This window comes from Pipistrellus kuhlii, unplaced genomic scaffold (genome assembly GCF_014108245.1).
Source record: "Pipistrellus kuhlii isolate mPipKuh1 unplaced genomic scaffold, mPipKuh1.p scaffold_m20_p_1, whole genome shotgun sequence".
NCBI classification, from domain to species: domain Eukaryota; kingdom Metazoa; phylum Chordata; class Mammalia; order Chiroptera; family Vespertilionidae; genus Pipistrellus; species Pipistrellus kuhlii.
In genome coordinates, this window is record NW_023425404.1 from 47,014,399 (window position 1) to 47,034,769 (window position 20,371).

Consider the following 20,371-nt stretch of genomic DNA (forward strand, 5'->3'; position numbering starts at 1 on the left):
TCCCCCCAATGTGAATTAAACATATGAGGAAAGCCATTCTGATAACATATCATTAAAAGTTTAAACTATTTTTTTAAAAACTTTACCTTTGTATTGACATTTTTTTTTGTTTTGTTTCTAATTCTGGTACAAGTAAGCAAATAGAAATAATTTACACAGCTAACCCATTAAGTGTTTTTGCATTAATTTCTTCATCATTTTTATTTGTAGACTTTACCAGGGATATATGAATATTTTTCTCCTTAAACTTAACAAACTTCCAAGGTAGATATTCTTAAAGTTTTGGATGGTAGAACAGTTTTTCAAAACAAAAACAGTTTTGGGGCTAGTAAAGTTCAGCATAGGGAATATACTTAATAATATTGTGATAACTACAATGGATACTAGACTTATCGGAGTAATCACTTCATGAGTTGTATAGGTGTCTAATCACTGTACTATACAATATATAATATTGTTTGTCAACTGTGATGGAAAACTACATTTTTAAAAATATAGCTCAGAAAACAAACAAAAAACAACCACCGTGGAATAAGCTTTTAAAGGGTCAGATTTCCTTTGAAAATGGCTTTCACTTTAGCACACCTATAGATGTTGCTTCAGAAAATGCCTCTGAGACAAATAGGAATGTGGCTTAAAAGCGACTGCTCCTCCTTTTTCAGATGTGGACGAGTGTGAGGGAAACCACCGCTGCCAGCACGGCTGCCAGAACATCATCGGGGGCTACCGGTGCAGCTGCCCACAGGGCTACCTCCAGCACTACCAGTGGAACCAGTGTGTTGGCAAGTACTTTTCTTTCTGAGTGAGAGGAATTGCTCTGAGCTCCTAGGAGTCGAAATGCTGCTTTCTCTCTGGAAACTTATATTCATTTAAAACTGCCCTAAGCCATTGCCAGTTTGGTTCAGTGTTTAGAGGGTTTGATTCCTGGTCAAGTGCCTGTACTTGGGTTGCAGGTTCCATCGCTGGTCCTGTTCAGGATGCATATCAGAAGCAACCAATTGTGGTGTCTTTCTCATATCAATATTTCTCTTTCTCTTTCTTTCTTTCTCACATCAATATTTCTCTCTTCCTCCCTTTCCCTCCCTTCCATTCTCTTTCTAAAAATGGATGGAAAATATCCTCAGGTGATGATTAACAATAAATAAGTAAGTAAATCCTATATAATAAAAGCCTAATATACAAATCTACTGAAGGGCAGGAGCTGCCCCCTGGTGGTCAGTGCTCTCCCACAAGGGAGCGCTGCTCAGCCAGAAGCCGGGCTCAAGGCTGGTGAGTGCAGCGGTGGTGGTGGGAGCCTCTCCCGCCTCTGCAGCAGCAATAAGGACCCCTTGGGGTTGTCTGCCTGTCAGCTTAGGCCTGCTCTCCATGGCAGGTGGACAACCCGGAGGGATTGGGAGAGGGCACAGGCCGGGCTCCCCCCTCCTATCTTCCCACCCCCACCACCCCCAGTGCACAGATGTCTTGAAATAAAATAAAACTGTCCTAACTTGGTTGAAACCAGAAGGAAGATATAACCTTCACAAAATAGCAAACTAAGAAAAAAATAATTAGTGTGTGTGTGTATATATATATAATATATATATATATATATATATATATATATATATATATATATAAAATAATGGTAGAGGACACTTCAAGACATTTGAAATGAAAAAAAATTTAAGTCAGTTTATAGAATCCCAATATCCCCATGCCCTTCTGTTGCCTTGCTAGCCTACTCTGCCCACACTTGACTTCTGTAAACATCAGGGGCTGACAAAATCCTACTTCTGACTAAAAAATATCAGCCAGCTAGAGGCCATTATGTTTTGGCCTGAAGATGAAAAAGGGGTTTCATTCAGCTCTGCACATCTTTGGGGCAGAGAGCAAATAGCATACACAGCTAGACCCAAAGACTCTCTCATTAAATTGAAATTATGTCATTTTTTATTGCACAATGTCAGGGGAAAATAACTTTTTGTTGTTGTTAATCTTCACCCGAGGATATTTTTGCCATTGGTTTTTAGAGAAAGTGGAAGCTAGGACAAGTCACCGGGAGGGACGGAGGGAGGGAGGAAGAAACATAGATGTGAGAGAGACACAGCTATTGTTTGCCTCCTACACGCTGGGGATTGAACCTATAACCCAGGTACAGGCACTTGATTGGGGATCGAGCCTGAATCCCTTTGGTCCACGGGCCAGCACTGTAACCATTGAGCTACACCGGCCAAGGCTAACTCTTTAATGCACATCAGAGAATTCAAACATGGTGAATTTAGGTCCACCTAGCAGCCTGAGCTCTTTGATTTCCTGTTGAGGACTGGAAGCCCAGGGAGGAGAGGGAAGTTGTCCTCACACAGGTTCTCTTGTGATATGTCTGGAGATAGAGCCCAAGGCCCTTAACTTTAAGCATCACAATCACTCCTGTTTTCACTGTAGAAGCATCTGTGGCCTGTCCCAGCTGCCACACTCTAAGGCACATGTGTCAAACACAAGGCCCGCGGGCCAAATCCGTCCCGCCAGGCCTTGCAATGTGGCCCGCACCGCGCTGTCATCACTGCACTCCGCTGCGTTTCCATCACAATGACAGTTTATGACTGTTCAGTAAACCATTCGGCCCGCGATTTAGGCTGGATTTTAGATTTTGGCCCTTCTCTGATTGAGTTCGACACCCCTACTCTAAGGGCACAGCCCTCCTTAGCAAAGACGAGAATTCCTGGTCTTGTCTCTTGATAGGGAAGTGGGAGTAGCTGCTCCGCATTGCCATGCTTCACTTTACTTCACACACACATCATTCAGTGTGTTTTCATTTGTCAAAACTGTGTCTCTCTCATCTAGTTTGATTTCCTAGAAGCCACAGTCTTGCAGAAGTGAGTAGGATTGGCTAAAGTGACCCCCATGCCAGAGGAGTTTAGATCCACGTGTTGCTGACCAGCTTTATTATTTTAATAAAAATGCCTTCATTGTTATGGGCTCAGGGAGATCTTTGGTTTTAGTTACCAAATTCTGACACTTTCCACAGACTTTCAGAGTGAGCTTTATTGGATTTTGTCCTTGTTATGTAGATTCCTTGAATTAAATTAGACCTCGTTGGGGGTGTGGAGATAAGAGAGGTGAGATCTACCACTCCTGAGCTTTTGCCCTCCTTTCTCTCCCTGCTCTCCCTTCCTTCTGTCCAGGGATAGTAGAGATGGCCAGGTCGTGCCCTAGTTGTCTGGGGATTCAATTTTGGCCCCATGAAGATCATATCCTGGCTGCAGTTATAGTTATACATTCATTAAGAAGCAAGAAGAGCACTGGTCAATGTGGCTTAGTTGGTAGAGCATCATCCCATGCACCAAAGGGTTGCCGGTTTGATTCCTGGCCAGGGTACATACCTGGAGTTGATCCCAGTCAGAGTGTGTGCAGGAGGCAATCAATTGCTATTTCTCTCTCACATGGATGTTTCTCTCAGTGTGTGCCTTCCTCTCTCTCAAATCAATTTTTTAAAAACACATTTTTTAAAAAGGCAAAAATAGGTTTGGGAGTTTTTGATGCCCCAAAGATTCCAGCCCAAATGTGGCTCATAATTCTTGAGAATTATAGTTATCCAGAGTGAGGGTTGCCTTGGGTCAGAATGGCTTCCCCAGAGCCATGCAGAGCAGAGCAGATTTCTTAGACCATCCCAGCCTGGAGGTCACTAGAGGATGGATGGGTTTGGAACCAGTGGCCACTGGACTTCATTGTTTTCTGAGAAATATCCAACTTCCAGCTTGCGGTTGAAGTTGGCCCATTTTGACCTAGAGAAAATGAGTACAAGAAAGCCCATCCTACATTTTGGGATTCGCCCAGTGGTTCTTCATGCCACAGTGAACACTACGCACACCAAAGGCTAAAAGCTTTTATTTTCGAGGACAGGGTGGGTAGGCCTCAATCTGCTTTTAAGGAGTATTTCTTTGGAGACTCTAAGGCTGTTTCATATAAAATTAGAATTGTGCTTTTTTAATAAAAAGAACAAAACCCTCACCAATATAAGAGCCAACAGAAAGAATAAAACAAAGATTTGGGAGTGTAGAAAAATTCCTTGTGGAGCCCTTTGCTCCAGGTGCATAAGGTGAAAAGGTCAGGAAAAGTGCAAAGTATGTTAAACAAATTGTGGTGTTTGTATATTGATAAAAAAAAAAGGGGGGGGGGTGAGTGTACTGAGTATTGTCAAGCTATAAATACTGAACATTTGCCAACTTCTTATCTTAATTTGTGCTCCACTCTACCCCACCTCTCCAATCCCAATAAGCAAGTTTAATTTAAACTTTACTAGATTCTCTAGGAGGGAGAAATGTAAAATAAATAGGAAAGGATATGAAAGGGGAAGGGAGTTCTCAACTGAAACTGATGCTCAAAGTGCAAAAGGACTTTAGAGATGATCTAGTCTGACCTTATTGCTAATATACAAACCCTACTCCTACCTCCCGGGTCATCCAGGGTTAATGTAAATGCCACCTTGAAGGGCACTCACTTTCTCCCAACGTAGGCCAATCTCTATATAGAAAATATTAATTCTTAGAAATGTCTTTTTCATAGAGAATGAACTTTTCACCCTCTGACTTCTTCTTTTTTTAATTTATTTTATTGATTTTTTTTTTTTTTTTTTTTTTTTTTTTTTTTTTTTTTACAGAGAGGAAGGGAGAGGGAGAGAGAGTTAGAAACATCAATGAGAGAGAAACATCAGCTACCTCCTGCACACCCTAGGGATGTGCCCACAACCAACGTACATGCCCTTGATTGAAATTGAACCTGGGACCCTTGAGTCTGCAGGCAACACTCTATCCACTGAGCCAAACCAGTTAGGGCCCTCTCTTTAACTTCTAACCATTGCTCCTATTTCTGCATCTCAGGGAAAAACACACCATGACAGGTCTTTTCCCACATATACCTATGCCTTAGGGATTTTTATCAGTCACTAGAGCCCAGTGCACGGATTCATGCACTGGTGGGGTCCCTCGGCCTGGCCTGCGGGGATCAGGCCAATACTGGCTCTCTTACACCCTTTAAAGGATTCCAGATTGTGAGAGTGCATTTCTCTGGTGACTCACTCCAGAATCAGACTCCCTCCTCTCTAGTTCCAAATGCATCACCTGAGAACCCCAGCTGCCAAATCACCACAGCTTGGCAGCTCCTGTGTTGATCATCTGCCCCCTGGTGGTCATTGCATATCACAACTACCAGTTGGACAATCAAGTGGTTGGATGGTCACTTAGGCTTTTATATATAAAGAGAGATAGATGGTCCCAGCTGGAAACAAATGGCTGAGCCCTACCAAAAGCACAGGGCAAGGGAAAGGAGCCTGTCGATATCTATAAAGGTGAGCCTCCTGGGGATGAGAGCAGGTGGGAAGTCTGCAGACAGACATAGAGGGTCAAAGAAAAGACATCTAGTCCAGAGATATTCTCTCCATCAAAGTAATCCCCTCGGTTCTTCATTCACTCTTTGGTGCCCATGTCTCCACTGGTCTCCATCACTAATTTAACACCTCATCTCTAATTTAACATATGGGGAGAAGAACACAAACAGTGGCATATTTCATTATTTCTGTTCTAGGAATCTTGGAGCTTAAGTGACCTTAGGTGTGTGATTGAGAGTCCTTGGATAGTAAGGACCCTCAAACAGACTCAAAGGTAGGCACTGAGTCATTGCAGGCAGCCCAGTGCCTGGCTTTCTTCTTATGTATCGACTCACTCTCCCTGTAACCACACACAGGAGAGACAGAGAGAAGGAGGCAGAGAGGAAAATAAGGGAGATAGGTAAGGAGAGAGGGAGGTAGGAAATAAAGGATAGAAATATGAATATTATGTATATATGTAAGCATGCTGCCCCCACTATTTTTACCCATCTATTTTCCTAGATTGAAAAACAGATATTTTCTTGAAACAATATTGCTCTTTAAAAATGAATGAAAAGACATTTCTAAGAATTGTGTTTTCTACATGAACCAAATAAGGCAAAAGTCATTGAAGGAGAAAGGATGTATGACTTTAGATGGAGGTGAGCCTCTGGAGAAACATCGTGGCATAAAGGGAAGCAGGTTGCTGCTGCAGTCAGACAGACCTGGGTGCTGGCCCTGCCCACCGCGGCTTTGTGAGCCTCACTCTCTTCATCAACGGGGATTATAGTACTTCCCTCCCATGATGGTTAGGAAGGTGGAGTAAATGAACGTGAAGCACCTCATCTCCCATATGTCATGCAGCTGGCATCTAATAAGCGCCAATTACCTTCTCCCTCCTCCCTTTTATTGGAAGTATTTGCTAAGTGAGGAGAAGGCCAGTCTACCTGCATTAAAATGGACATACGCTTAACCATGAGCTGTCCCAATTAACAACTGTCTTGCCAGCATGCTTTCAACCTGCTCTTCAGAGGCAGGACTACAAAAATATACTGGAGGTTTCAAAAAAAAAATAATATAAATTATAAATAATAAGAAATTTGAGGTTTTCTCCCTCCCTGTTGACTTAAGTTAGATTTCCCCCCTGCTTATTACTATCAGACTTGGCAGGTCCCTGTGGGCAGCCAGTCTGCACCATCTGTCTCTCTTGTGGGTTTTCCAGAATTATTGCTCAAGAAGTTTGCACGCATCTCTTCCAGCCGTACTCAGTGTTAGACGCGGCCCAGACTTTCGGGTGGGAGTCTGGTTTGGATAAGGGGGACCCATTCAGAGATGGGAGCGGACATACCAGAAGGTACTATTCATCCCCAGCACAAGCACTGGGGGTGGGGGAGCTTTTGCAGATTTTTGAAAAGGAAGGCCAGGGCGGGCAGACAGGTGTCAGCCCTTGCCAGCCCTGTACATCCTGAAAAAAGGAGATGGAAAAGCAACCTCCAGGAATGTGCTCGGTCTTTGCGTTAGAGACAGTCATGCCGTTGCACAGAGAAGCGGGTGATTCCTTCCCTCTCACCCTCAATCCTGAACCTTAGCTATGAACCAGCCTCCTGGGGGGCTCACGAACATACTACTGTAGGCTTCCCGTGAACATTAGAGTCTGTCGGTCCTCAGAATGCCGTGCTCTATTGCCCTCCACCCGGTGCATTTGACCTTGTCGAACACATTTGTTCGCCATATGGCAAAAGCCCACCTCCATTTCCATATCTTTCTCCTGTTTTCCTTCTCTCATCCCAGACACCTTCACCTGCTTCAGCTTCCTGAGAGCCTGGCCGAGGGCCAGCTGGCCAGCAGCCAGGGACTTGACCCAGACTCCTCGATAGAACCTCTGGCCCATGTCACCTAAGTCTTGTCTTCTGCTTCTTCCTACAGATGAAAACGAATGCCTCAGCGCTCACATCTGCGGAGGAGCCTCCTGTCACAACACCCTGGGAAGCTACAAGTGCATGTGTCCCACCGGCTTCCAGTACGAGCAGTTCAGTGGAGGGTGCCAGGACATCAACGAATGTGGCTCCTCCCAGGCCCCCTGCAGCTATGGCTGCTCCAACACCGAGGGCGGCTACCTGTGCGGCTGCCCACCAGGCTACTTCCGGATCGGCCAAGGGTGAGCACCGCTGCTTGCTATCCTGGTTGGAGACTCTCTCACTGATTCAGCATATTTCACTGTTCTCGGAGAGCAGAGTTATACATTTTATAACCCTTGAGTTAATTCTAGTTAGCTCCATAGAGGAGGTTGTAGGTTATATTTTTTGAAAGGGGGCATCTACAGTTCTGACAATGTATACAAATTGAACAAAAGAGTCTGTGGGAAAGTGATTCATTTCTCAGGAAATATGGGGGCTGACCCGTGACAAAGCTGGGCTCACGTAGCACACTGTTGATTCCCTCTCTTCTTGGGCAAGTAGCATTCTGTCTTAACTTAAAATGCCATCTTGCCCAGTGCCTAGTAGGATAAATCCAAAAGATACCTTTTGCGTGGTTTTAAAGTATATTTCACGTTTTAGACTTAAATTTACATTAAAATGACCAAAAAGAGTATTAAAATGAGAGTTAAAATAGTTATTACATTTTCCAGGTAAAATATTTCACTGCATTGTATGTATGTGAGTTGGGACAGGGAAGACCTCTTTTTGTTTTACTCAGTGCTTTAAATTGGGCGGCAAGTTTTCAAAGGTTAGGTCCTTTTCCCTGCCAAGTTCATCTAGACTTGGACATCTGTCGAGTTTTGGCTATCCTGTGAAGGATCTCAAGTTTTAATTGTTTAATTGGGAACACACAGACATTAAATGTGCAAACACTCATAATGCCCTTGCACACACACATATAAACCCCACACACAAAGTTAGTTACATGTTTCCCAACATACACATCCATGTATTTGTCAAGTTATTAACCTAGTGGCCTTGGATTTCTTGACACACACGGCAAGCAGTTCATTTTGGGTCTGTGTAGACTTGGAGGCAAAAGAATGCTTGATGGGAAGCACGCAGAATGCCAGCCATGGGACACAAATTCCCAGATGTCTATGTTGGCTCTTAGGAAACTCATTCTTTTTAAGTTTAATGCCAGAGCCATTGTCCCAGCAAAAAAATGTGAGACTTCGCACAGGCTTCTGGCCACTGGGGTTTCATAGTCACACTTCTTGAAGTGGTGTTCCAGGAAAATGAGAATCCTGGGAAAGAGTCTTGAGAAAGGAACCAAAGTCTGCAAATTTGGGGTTTGCCTGTCCATAATGGAATCATTATGTAAATGTATACGGGTGCGTGCGCACGTGTGCGTGCGTGTGTGTGCGCGCGCGCACACACACACACACACACACACACACACACACACGATGAGCATTTATCATTTCATTCATTGTTATTGTTTCTTCACATTTCATGTTGCAAGATAAAGAAAGAAGAAAAGGAAATGTATTGGGCTCTGGCAGCATTGCAAAAAAAAAATGGTAGGAATCTGTATATTGAGTCTGCGAGAGAGAGAGAGAGAGAGAGAGAGAGAGATTGATTTGTTGTTCCACTTATTTATGCATTCACTGGTTGATTCTTGTATGTGCCCTGACCAGGGATTGAACCTGCAACCTTGGCGTATCGGGATGGCGCTCTAACCAACTGAGCTGCCTGGCCAAGGCCTATATTGAATAACAGCATAAAAGAAGATGGGTTATAAATAGTAGGCCAGCTAATACAGAAAAAGAGATAACTGATGTATGGTCCACATTTTGACCCATTATACCCATTTATATATAGTTTTGGCTTCTCTATGAATCACTAAAGGGATAAGACCAGGCCCCCCAGAATAAAGATTCTTGTTGAGTCATTCAGATATTTCAACACATTTTGAAAGGGGAGCCTACTAACTACATTCCAAGTGGCCTATGAAATAGTAAGCAGAATAAGAAAACAAGGTACTTGTGAAACATGCAGGCCTCTGTCCATAATTTGGCTTTGATAACTCAAAGGCAAAGAAAAACAGCTGAACCAGTTCTCTCTTGGGCACTGGCTTTGTTTGTTCAGCCTCACATGAGTCAGAGCCAATGGCCCTGGTGGTTTTGAATGACTTGAAACAATTTCCCACAGTTGAGCAAGCTCTGATCCATGGGTTTTATATGTTGCCTATCTTCCCAATTTATTTCTAAGTCAGCCTCAAGTATCACCTAGACTGCACATGGGCCAAATCCGTCCCGCCAGGCCTTGCAATGTGGCCCGCACCGCACTGTCATCACTGCACTCCGCTGCGTTTCCATCACAATGACAGTTTATGACTGTTCAGTAAACCATTCGGCCCGTGATTTAGGCTGGATTTTAGATTTTGGCCCCTTCTCTGATTGAATTCGACACCCCTAACCTAGAGCTTTCTCCCTACCTTCAGTAGCTTCAGCCAGAGTAAGAGATCAGGTAATAGGAGAGATTGCCAAGAAGCTGGAGCTAGGAAGGGTGGTAATGGTGGTGGTGATGGTACCCATAAGTTGGGAAGAGGGCAAAGAACTGAATAGTGATGTCTTACACTTTTCTCCATGGAACCCATTTCATAAAAAGAAGACTTATTTAACCTCCTCATTGCATGGTCTTTCCAAGACAGGAGGAAAACAACACTGCATGTCCCTTCCCTACATATAAGTACAGCAAATCACCGGCCACATCAGGCTTGGGGAACAAAGGGGCAAATCAATATTCAAAATAGAGCCCCGAGAGAATGGAGAAAAATCAATAAACTAAGCAGCTGGGAGTAAGAGCTCAACCACAGAACACTTCAGTCTCTGAACCGTCCAGTCACCCAATGGACATGTAATTAAGGGCTGAATGTCACCAGGTTTCACCAGAATTCTCATATCACCTCCCTGTGACCCGCTTCTCATGACAAATGTCTGTGCTCCCTTCCCATTCTCCCACAGGCACTGTGTTTCTGGAATGGGCATGGGCCGAGGAGCCCCAGAGCCACCTGCCAGCGGAGAAATGGATGACAATTCCCTCTCCCCAGAGGCCTGCTACGAGTGTAAGATCAATGGCTACCCGAAACGGGGCAGGAGGCGGAGAAGCGCCAATGAGACAGATGCCTCCCCCGTCGAGGTAGGTACAGCGTGGTGGCTCCTGATGTCTCCTATTGCAGAAAGGCCTTCCAGATTCCTGTGGTTTCCTCTGAGGATGCTCCAAAGTGAGCAAAGGCTCCCTGGGGAGAAAAATCCAGACATTCCCCGAGCTCTAGGCTGAATTTTACAAGAGTCTGTGGGGCTCTCTCTGGATTTTCTTGCTGCTTGTAGGGAGTGGCCCTTCGAAGGCTTCCACATACTTGCTCATTTCCTCTGTCTCGCCAAAAAAGAAAGTCCAGCACCCACCCAAAGTCTGCTGAAAGGACCAGGTCTGAACCGGGACAGCCAGTGGGCAGAATAGTGAAGTGACATAGTGCTTCCTACCCAGGGACGCCAAGTTCTGAAGCAAAAGGCTGCTCTCCTGAGAAGAGCCATGTGGAGTGTGAGGGAACTTGGATTCTGGACAAGAACAACACGGAGCTCAGGCAGCCTGGTTTTCTTTGCCTATGGCTGCCGCAGCCTTTCAGTCAACTCAGAAATGCACAGATACTCACCCAGACCTCTGGCTCCGGGCCCTGAGAATCTAGCACATCTGGTCCCAGAGAGGCAAGCAGGAAGCCAGGTGCAAAGCATTGAATATTAGCAGATCATCAGAGTCAGGAAGTAGGTTGATAGGTGTGTCCTTCGGAGGGAATGGTTTTGCCTCCGTGAACAAAATTGAAATAGACTGGTTCTTTCTTAAGCGTCGGTGCTGTAATGCATCCGCTGTGGTTTAGGAAATGAGATAATCTTTAGAAAGAAAACCATCTATTAAGACAGTGGTTCTCAGATTTGAGGGTGCATCTGAATTATCTCGAAAGCTTGATAAAATGATTTTCTGGGAGACACCCCCAGGGCTTCTGGTTCACCCTAGGGTGGCACCGAGAATTGGCATTTTTAACAGATTCCCAGGTGATGCGCAGGCTGCTGGTCCAGGGACCACACCTGGAGACCCACCACATTAAAAGCCCTCCAAATACAAGTGGTTTCAAACTGATCTTCTTCTTGACATAAGTTTAGTATTTTTAATATTATAGCCATGTGGGAACTTAATACCTCTGTGGTTTTAAAAATGTGTTTTATGAACATGCTTTTTCAATATGGCTTATACAACCTGAGAAGAAAGCTGTATCAGTGTGAGAATCACGTTACCTTTCCTGTATAGTGGGACACAAGTGCCTTATCTACAATTTATGTAACACACTGCATGTGTCTTTTCAGGATCAGCCGGAGAAAGAAGCCAATGTGAGTCTTGCAAGTTGGGACGCTGAGAAGATGGCCATGTTCGCTTTCAATATCTCCCACGTCAGCAACAAGGTCCGAATCCTGGAACTTCTTCCCGCTCTTACAACTCTAACGAATCACAACAGATACTTGATTGAATCTGGGAATGAAAACGGCTTCTTTAAAATCAACCAAAAGGAAGGGATCAGCTACCTCCACTTCACGAAGAAGAAGCCAGTGGCTGGAACCTATTCATTACAGATCAGCAGCACTCCACTTTATAAGAAGAAAGAACTGAACCAGCTAGAAGACAAATATGACAAAGACTACCTCAGTGGTGAACTGGGTGATAATCTGAAGATGAAAATTCAGATTTTGCTTCATTAATTCACCATCCAGAGACCCAATAATGAAAAACCAAAGATAGATAGGTAGAACTGAATTTACCCCCCCCATCAGAATTTTATATCATAGGTACAATCTTTCACCACATCAATTTCCATAAATAAGCACTATTCTTGTATTACCAAAGCAAAGGTACAGGAGACTACCCTAGTTCAAAACAACCACTTTCTCAGGCTTCTCATGTGTGTAGCTAAGCTACCTTGACATGTGTGTTGATTCTTGAAAACTGGGATGTGTATTTCTACTGGGGGCTGGCCATCCACGCTCACGTGCCATCCTTCCAGCAGACATACAGGAATGTGCTTTCAATCGTTGGACTTCTTTTTCCCCCCCAGATTTTAAAACTTTGCTTCTCCAAATAAAAGTACTAGGTTGGCCATTTCTAATATCTACTTGGTGCTAGTAAATTCTCAAACTAGATTCGTAAATGCACTGTACTATCTACACAACTTAGAAACCAAATTCCAAGTATTCAGCTCCAGTACTTCATTCATTTCAACCAACCAAAGTTAGTTCAGTAGCTTCTCTCAGTTATGAGTATAATACATTACATGTAAATTAAGTGTGTGTATACTGTAATCGTGCTATTTTTATCATTGAAACATTTATAAACTAGAATAATAATACCCTTCATGTGAGGGTTTGTAATGGTGCTTATTAAGACCAAAGACTTGTTAAATGTGTACACCATGTGGTATTGAGATTCTGTGACTGGCCCGCACGTGCATGGAGGTCTGGGAGGACCAAGAGACAGCCTCAGCCGCCAGAACGTCACCAGTGCATCCTTCATCACACCTGTGCCGTCTGCCAAGATGACCCTCGATCATTCATGTCCGCAAGGGGTCCATGTCATAAATGTCACAATAAAACAGTCTCTTCTTTTTTTTTAGTGTACCCCTTGATTTCGTGTTCTTGCATGGATGTGGGATTGGAGGGGCCATTCTGGAGGCTAAATAAAGTCTCCTGAATTTGAATTATCCTGGGTCTGTTACTTACGGCTTCTAAAGGTGCCAAATGTATAACCATTGTAAGCAGACTTAACATATTTGCGTCTGAGTCTCTTGGTTCATAATTCACTAAAGACCGCAGCATTATTTCTTACCAGTGAGAGATTTAGGTTGGAGCATCATTTCTAAAGCATGACCTAATTAATCCGGTGACTTTTCAACTACTAGATTTAAGTGCTTTAAAAATCTCAAGTTTAGTCATTGTCTTAGAGCACATGCATTTCATTACAAAAGATTTATCCTGCCCCCTTTCCTCAAATATATACACAGTGTTGGCAAGCCTTCGGTGTTCCATCCCTCTTTCCCCCTAAACATCTGTTGTTAGTCAGTGCTAGTCTAATTTCAAAGGGGTAATTCCAAATCGAATCCAATTGAAGGCTATTAATCTTATTTTCTGAATGTCATAATTTGAAAATGCAGTTTTATTTTAAGTGCAATATTAAATAGTTAACAATTAAGCTCATTCAAATGATATGAAATGGTTTTTAAAATACCAGGAAGGTGAAAATAAAGGAAAGTGAGATTGCTACATGAAGGGAGAAGAAACCGGACAGGACTCAGACAAATCCTCTCAAAATCTGCGGACAGCTAAGGAAGATAGAGTAGGCATGCTCCAGAAGACAAAACCAGGATCATTTGGAGTGCAGTTTAGATTAGCACTTACGTACCTGCCTCGTTCTGGGGCTACCCTCTGAGACAATGGGTTTCCTTGCAATGTGGTGATGTCCCTGTCACTAGCTGGGTGGTTTCAGTCTAGGCATAATATCGGCTTTCTTCTATCTGAACATTTTTAAAAATATATATCTTTATTTTTAAAAAATATATTTTTATTGATTTCAGAGAGGAAGGGAGAGGGAGAGAGATAGAAACATCAACTATGAGAGAATCATTGACCGGCTGCCTCGTGCATGCCCCACCAGAATTGACCTGGGACCATTTAGTCCGCAGGCCAACACTCTACCCACTGAGCCAAACCGGCTAGGGCTACCTGAACATTTTAAAGTATTTTTCTATCTCTTATTTTGCCATCCAAAAAACCTTGCTCAGAATAGGTGCTCAATAGAGATGAGTCAAATAACTATTTTGGAAAGGACTTGTATCTTGGTTAGGAAGTTAAATTTATGACTCAAAATTTCCTTCTAACTCTGCACCTATGGCTCTGTGATGGAAGTGTGCTAAAATTATTAGGGAAGAATATATAGCATATGGTAAACGACAGTTTGCAATACGGAAAATGTCTTTGGTGATTTAACCAGAACTGCATTATATTCAATAACGGATTTTCTTTCTAACAAACAACAGAAGAAAATAGAGTTGGCACATAGTAGATCACTTTGATATTTTTAATGGTCTCAGTCTGGATTTTATTTATTTCAGAGCCAACAATTTTCAACGGCATATTTTCCATGTTTCTGACTGTAACGAAACATTTTCCTCATTGTTCCATTGTAAATATTCCTCTTGTTGGAACCATCTTAATCCTGAGACTTAAACCTGTACATTTTAATTGTTTGTGACCTTTCAATTTTACTTTCAATGATTGAAGAACTTGATTTTGTAAATCGCTCAGAAGCTTGAAAACTTGTCTCTATCCCCCAGCCCATTTCATTTGCCAATAATTACTTTGTAAGTAGGGTTGAAGTGAACCAGCTGGCCTTGTGAAATGTTAAACTTGCACAAACAACTACATTTTTATTCAACAAATAGCACTTTACTCAGCCAAAATTGCTTTGGACATTGCCATTACAAATACTGTTCAACTTCAGAAATCATGTTTGTAAATTAGATGAGCCAAAATAAAGGACAATTAAGTCAATATTATATTATATGCTTAAAAGTCATATACCTATAAACTCCTTAGATTTTTAAATCACCATCAGCTTTGTCCATAGAATGTACTTTATTCTGACTTAGCTATAATTCTTAGGGTATATTAGAAATGTGATTATTAAATGGTTTAAGGACATTGTTTTTAAATGCTAGCAGATTATTACTGGGAGATTTATTTTCACATACATAGCTGACGACAATTACTTTCCTCTTGCCAATTTTAAATAACACTTTGTGTGTTTTTTTAAAAGGTAATAATTTACCTCATTAGACTTGTTAGGCCCGATGTGAGCCTAACTGTGTTTTGTTAGGAAAGGATTCTCAGTATTCATCTGAGAATTAGAAACAAGAAGGCTGTGGGTTTGATTTTGCTAATTTCCATATATCCATACAGGGTTCACTTCCAGGGTTGGGTCTCAATGAAAGGTTCTGACGTTCTCACAAATATCTGTGTAAACATGAGGGTCTTGTACGTTTGACATCCGACATACATTTGGCAGGACCTGGCAATGTCACAGAATCTGCTATTTCAACTTACTGCCAATGATTCCAAAATGGCTTTTTTGGCAAACAAAATCAGAAACTTCCTTTTTGGACACGGGCTGTTTTGCATCCTTGGTTCAAGCCTGAATTGTGACCTCTGCAAATGGATGTCAGGTCCATGTTTACCCGTGGATAGTGGAAGGTGCACCCTTTTTAACCGAACGAACCCAGTCGTAGCTCAACTCCATGCTCTCTGTCCATTGTTGCTTTTGTTCTGTGTATAGTAATACTCATGGTTATTTTTGATCCCCGTGACTTTTCCTGTTTCATGAATAAATGCAAGAGTAACCTCTCTCTGCTCCCTTTGGCCTCTTAAGGGTTGGGTAGAGTATCAGCTAGCATGTTTCTGAAATCCTAGCTCAGCTTCGAAGGTAAGCAGCACCAAAGTGGGAAAGGTTAGCAGAAAGCAGCTGCTCTGTTCAGCAGGTCCTGGGTCATGTCCATACCCTACCTGATGTGGGCTCTACAACTGTGCTCAGACTTCTCAAAATCAGAATAGGCCTGGCTCCTTTTTAAAACTCTCTCTGGGGTAAGGCTGAAATCAAAGCTGAGTGATTCTACTTTTGTTTCTCCTGGAAATTGAGACATTTGAAAACATCCTGGTGGTAATCACAGATCCTGTGGAGCCCACTAGCTATTGAGGGAAAGAGGTCACAGGCCTGGGTTGTTGTGTCTGCGTGGTCAGCTCTGCTCTGGGCACCCCAACAGCTCTGCCAGTTGAAAGGCCAGACCTGTCCCGAAAGATTATGTGCCCTGACATGTCAGGATCTCAAAGCCTGGCAGGCTGGATTGGGTTGTTGGTGTCTGTATTTTTATTGTTGCATGAAATCACATGGGTTGTTCAGCCTTTCTGTCTTCAAGTATTTCTCATTATACCCCTTTGGCATGTTCACTGCACCTCTCCAGGCCAGTCCTTTGTTCCAGCTCCACTGACCTCAGCTAGGGGGACCAGCTCCTCCAGGGCCTGCTGCTTCCTGCACGTTTGTAGATTGACCCCAGCAGGCTCTCTGTGGGTCCTTCACAGTAATCCGTGAGCCCAAGAGTCCGTCCGCGGCAGAGCCAGCTTCCCAGGAGCACAGGGCTCCCAATAGTGGCCATTGGGTCCAACCCACCCATACTGGCCCCGCCTCCCCTGGGAAAGGGCATGGAAGCTGGGCCCACCATTCTTAAAGGCTGATGCTCTCAGTCTCAAGTTTTTATTTTCTCAGGGTCTGTGATTCTTGGTTCACAGAATTTTGACTTCTTATCTTACAAGAAAGTTTGCAGAGAGTTCAATCGGGTCCTGAGGTCCTCAGGCGCTCTTGGTCCAAAGTCCCGATTCTGCAGGAAATCTGAGGTCAGAAAGCTCTGTCCAGGGCTTATTCCCTAAGTTATTCAGACAGGGCAACTCTATGTTTCAGAGTCTTGTTTTCCTCATCAGTATTTTAGGGTTAACGATAACACCTTCCCCAGATGCTCACAGGGATCATTATTGCCTGCGATAGATGCATGATAGATACATAGATACTTTTAAAAATCTAACACCTCTAGTTTAAAAAATACTTGTGAACAGTGTTCCTCTGCATCTCACCTCAATCCTGGGTAATTACAATCTTTATTGTGCATGAGTGCAGGTGTCTTGCCAAAGGTCTCTCTCCTTAAAGAGGTACGACTGAGGCTAAAAGCCCCAGGCCTCCCGATGACATAGCACTTACTCATTTCACTGTGCCTGTCCAAAGAACAAATAAGATACACCATATGACAGCAAAATAGGACCCTGCAAAGCTACAATTACACATGTGATTGAAGATCCAGGCTCCTCTCTGCTCTTCCAGCCACAGTGAACACGAAGGAAAGAATTGAGCCTCACCCTGCTCAGCCCTCTTGCTCCCCCTTTCCTTCTTCCCCCAGTAAATGCTTGTCACTGCTGCCTCCTTTGTGTCATTTGAGAGCTCTGGTGGCAAGAATCTGCTGTGTCCTCATAGCTCCATTGCCCAGCTCAGGGCCTGGCACACAGTAGGTACTGACTATGTATTGAATGGATCAATGATTGAGACTGGAAGAAGTGAAAACAGGAAAGACCCATACAGAAGAGCAAACCATTTCTTCTCTCTGTTGTGACCTCTTCCTCTCCCGTTTCTTTCTTTTCCTCCACGAACATTTTTTTTTTCACTTTCCTTGTGCTACTGGCATGAAGCACTAAGGACAAAGGTGGAAGAAGCCAGGTTTCTACCCTGCAGAAACTTTAAAACAAGGGGGCACCAAGCAGGTCTCTCCCAGTTGTACTTTGGTGGGAACATGGTTAGACTCGGCAGGCCTATGAAGAAGAAGGCAGGGTTAGTTGTCCTCACATCCCACCATCCTAGCAGACAGGGGCAAGGAATAGATTCACTTTTGACATCTAAAAGTGCATGCAGGAGGCAGCCTATCAATGATTCTCTCTCATCATTGATGTTTCTATCTGTCTCTCCCTCTCTCTTCCTCTCTAAAATCAATAAATTAAAAAAATAAAATAAAAAAGACTTCTCTTTAAAAAAATAAAATAAAAAACCCATGTCTAGATCTTTATGAATCATCAAAATTAGAAACAGCATTCTACACCTCATAATGCTGAAACATGGCAATTTTCAGTGGTGAAGGTACTTTTAGAGTTAGATTCCTGTTTAAATGAAACCTACCCTAATTAAATCTAACATAAAATATAAGCAGAGCTGCTTGGGTTAAAGCAGAGCTAGACAGCCTGGGGTCTCTACTCACTGCCTCCAAAACAATTTTTATTGAAATTACAACTGAAAGGTCCTTTAAAGTTTCATTGATTCTACAAATGTAAGACAAATATAATGTATAAAGTTAATTTTAAATGTTGACACAAACCCTAAGCCCATGGTTCTTAAATAAGGGTGTTATAAACACATGCCAAATAATGAAGTTATAAATATTTTCATAGTATTAACATAAGGCAGAAACTGACTAGATGCTCACCAACCCTACTTTTCACTCTCAGGCCCATAAAAGGACATTCCTAACTTCCTCTGTAGTTAGGCTGCGGCCCGGTGATGGATTCTAACCATTGATATGTCAGGAGAAGTGCTATATGCCATTTCCAGGTCTAGCAAAAAAAAATACAGTGCCTTGATAAGAGATCAACCGAAGGACTTGTATACATGCATATAAGTACAACCAATGGACACAAAACTCTGGGGTGAGAGGGTATGTATGGGGGGAGGGGGCAATGTTAAAATATGTACACAGATAATAATTTAATAAAAAAAAAAATACAGTGCCTTGGCAGGGTAGCTCAGTTGGTTAGAGCATTGCCCCCACACACCAAGATTTCTGGTTTGATCCCAGTTAGGGTGCATGTAGAAATCAACCTTGAAGGCATAAAAGGACGGGGCAACAAATCCACACTTTTCTCTCTCTCTCTCTCTCTCTCTCTCTCTCTCTCTCTCTCTTTCTCAAGTTAATCATCTACACTCAAAAGGAATAAACTTGATTGCACTAGCCACTGATAATTTAGAATTATTTGTTATATATCTGTTATATTTATAAATTTGTAAGTACATTTATACATATGCATATTTGTCTAGGCAGTCTAGAGTCATTATAATAGTCAAGGTAGTTCATATAGAGCCATTTGTTTCATTACAAAGAATCCACATCAACCTTAACAGCACATTAGAATGACTCAGGGGACTTTTTAAAACCCCAGTGTCTTGGCTGCTCCTCTGACCCATTGATTCAGAATCTCTGTAATTGAGGCCCAGCCACGGTCAGTGTCGAGAACTCTCCAGGGGATTCCAGTTTGCAGCCAAGGGGATTTCTGGTTGCTCTCAAACTGAGGCCCGTTGTGAACGGCCACTTGGAGAAATTCACCCTGTAGTTCTGAGATGCATCCCACTGCTGTTAACACTGCTGGTCTATATGTCATTGGATTACCATAATCACATGAACTTTGACAGAAAGTTCTGACTCTGCAAATTGTGAAGCATTGGTAGGGAGCAATCAAGCCACAGCGAGGTGTGGATGTCGCCAGGTGGTTGCCTAAACACATTGACCTACCCCATGACTATCATACACACTAGCCTTTCAGCGAGATTATAATTTTGCCTCCAAACTGGGTAGTTCTCAGTCTCAGGGAGTCAACATCTCTAATGTAAAGTCTATTCATAGGAAAACATTGGGAAAGCCCCCTAAAAATATCTAAATCAGAACAATGGTCCAGTTAACTCAAATTTCCTCATACCATCTTACAAAACTGGAAAGGTAAATTCGTTCTTCTGAAGTGATATTTCTCTGGAGTAAAAATGGAAATTATCTTTTCCAGAAAGTATACATTTCTGCTAAGAGTATGCAAATTAATATGGTGGGATACAGGGCCAGGCCACCACCCAGCCACTGACCTGACTCCAAGTTCTGTCATTGGGCCTTGCAACATTGGAATGATAGCACAATGCATTTATCAAGAATGGCTCTGTGCTCTGTTACCTAAGATTTAAGCCTCTAATAGGCCTTCCAAGGAGTTTTTTTTGTTGTTGTTCAGAAAACCACAAAAGAAAAACTGGAGATGAAACAAGAACTACAGAAAAGTGAGACATTGTTGCCAATATGAGTCAGAAAAGGGAACTTTAAAATGTATTTTGAATAAGCATGCTCAATTGCATTTCCACATACTCCATGTGTGAAGTACTATCTGATTACAGAGGACAAAAAGGATCTGATAGCCTATATAATAAAAAGGTAATATACAAATTGACCATCACACCCTCACACAAGATGGCTGCCCCCATGTGGTCACAAGATGGCTGTCATGGGAGGGCAGTTGTGGATGATCAGGCCAGCAGGGTAGGGCAGTTAGGGGTTACCAGGCCAGCAGAGGAGGGCAGTTGGAGGTAACCGGGTCTGCAGGGGAAGGAGGGT

General features: G+C 42.9%; 1 protein-coding gene across 2 annotated transcripts in view; it reads left to right on the forward strand.

Moving 5' to 3' along the window:
- Positions 1–12,975, forward strand: part of FBN1 (fibrillin 1) — a 232,076-nt gene extending 219,101 nt beyond the window's left edge. For both annotated transcript variants that reach the window (XM_045582776.1, XM_036442846.2), the window contains exons 63-66: positions 663–782; positions 7,268–7,499; positions 10,290–10,464; positions 11,685–12,975. In XM_045582776.1, coding sequence (XP_045438732.1) covers positions 663–782; positions 7,268–7,499; positions 10,290–10,464; positions 11,685–12,074 — 917 coding nt within the window. In that variant the 3' untranslated portion in view covers positions 12,075–12,975. The remainder of the gene's footprint in view (positions 1–662; positions 783–7,267; positions 7,500–10,289; positions 10,465–11,684) is intronic.
- The last annotated feature ends 7,396 nt before the right edge of the window (positions 12,976–20,371 follow it).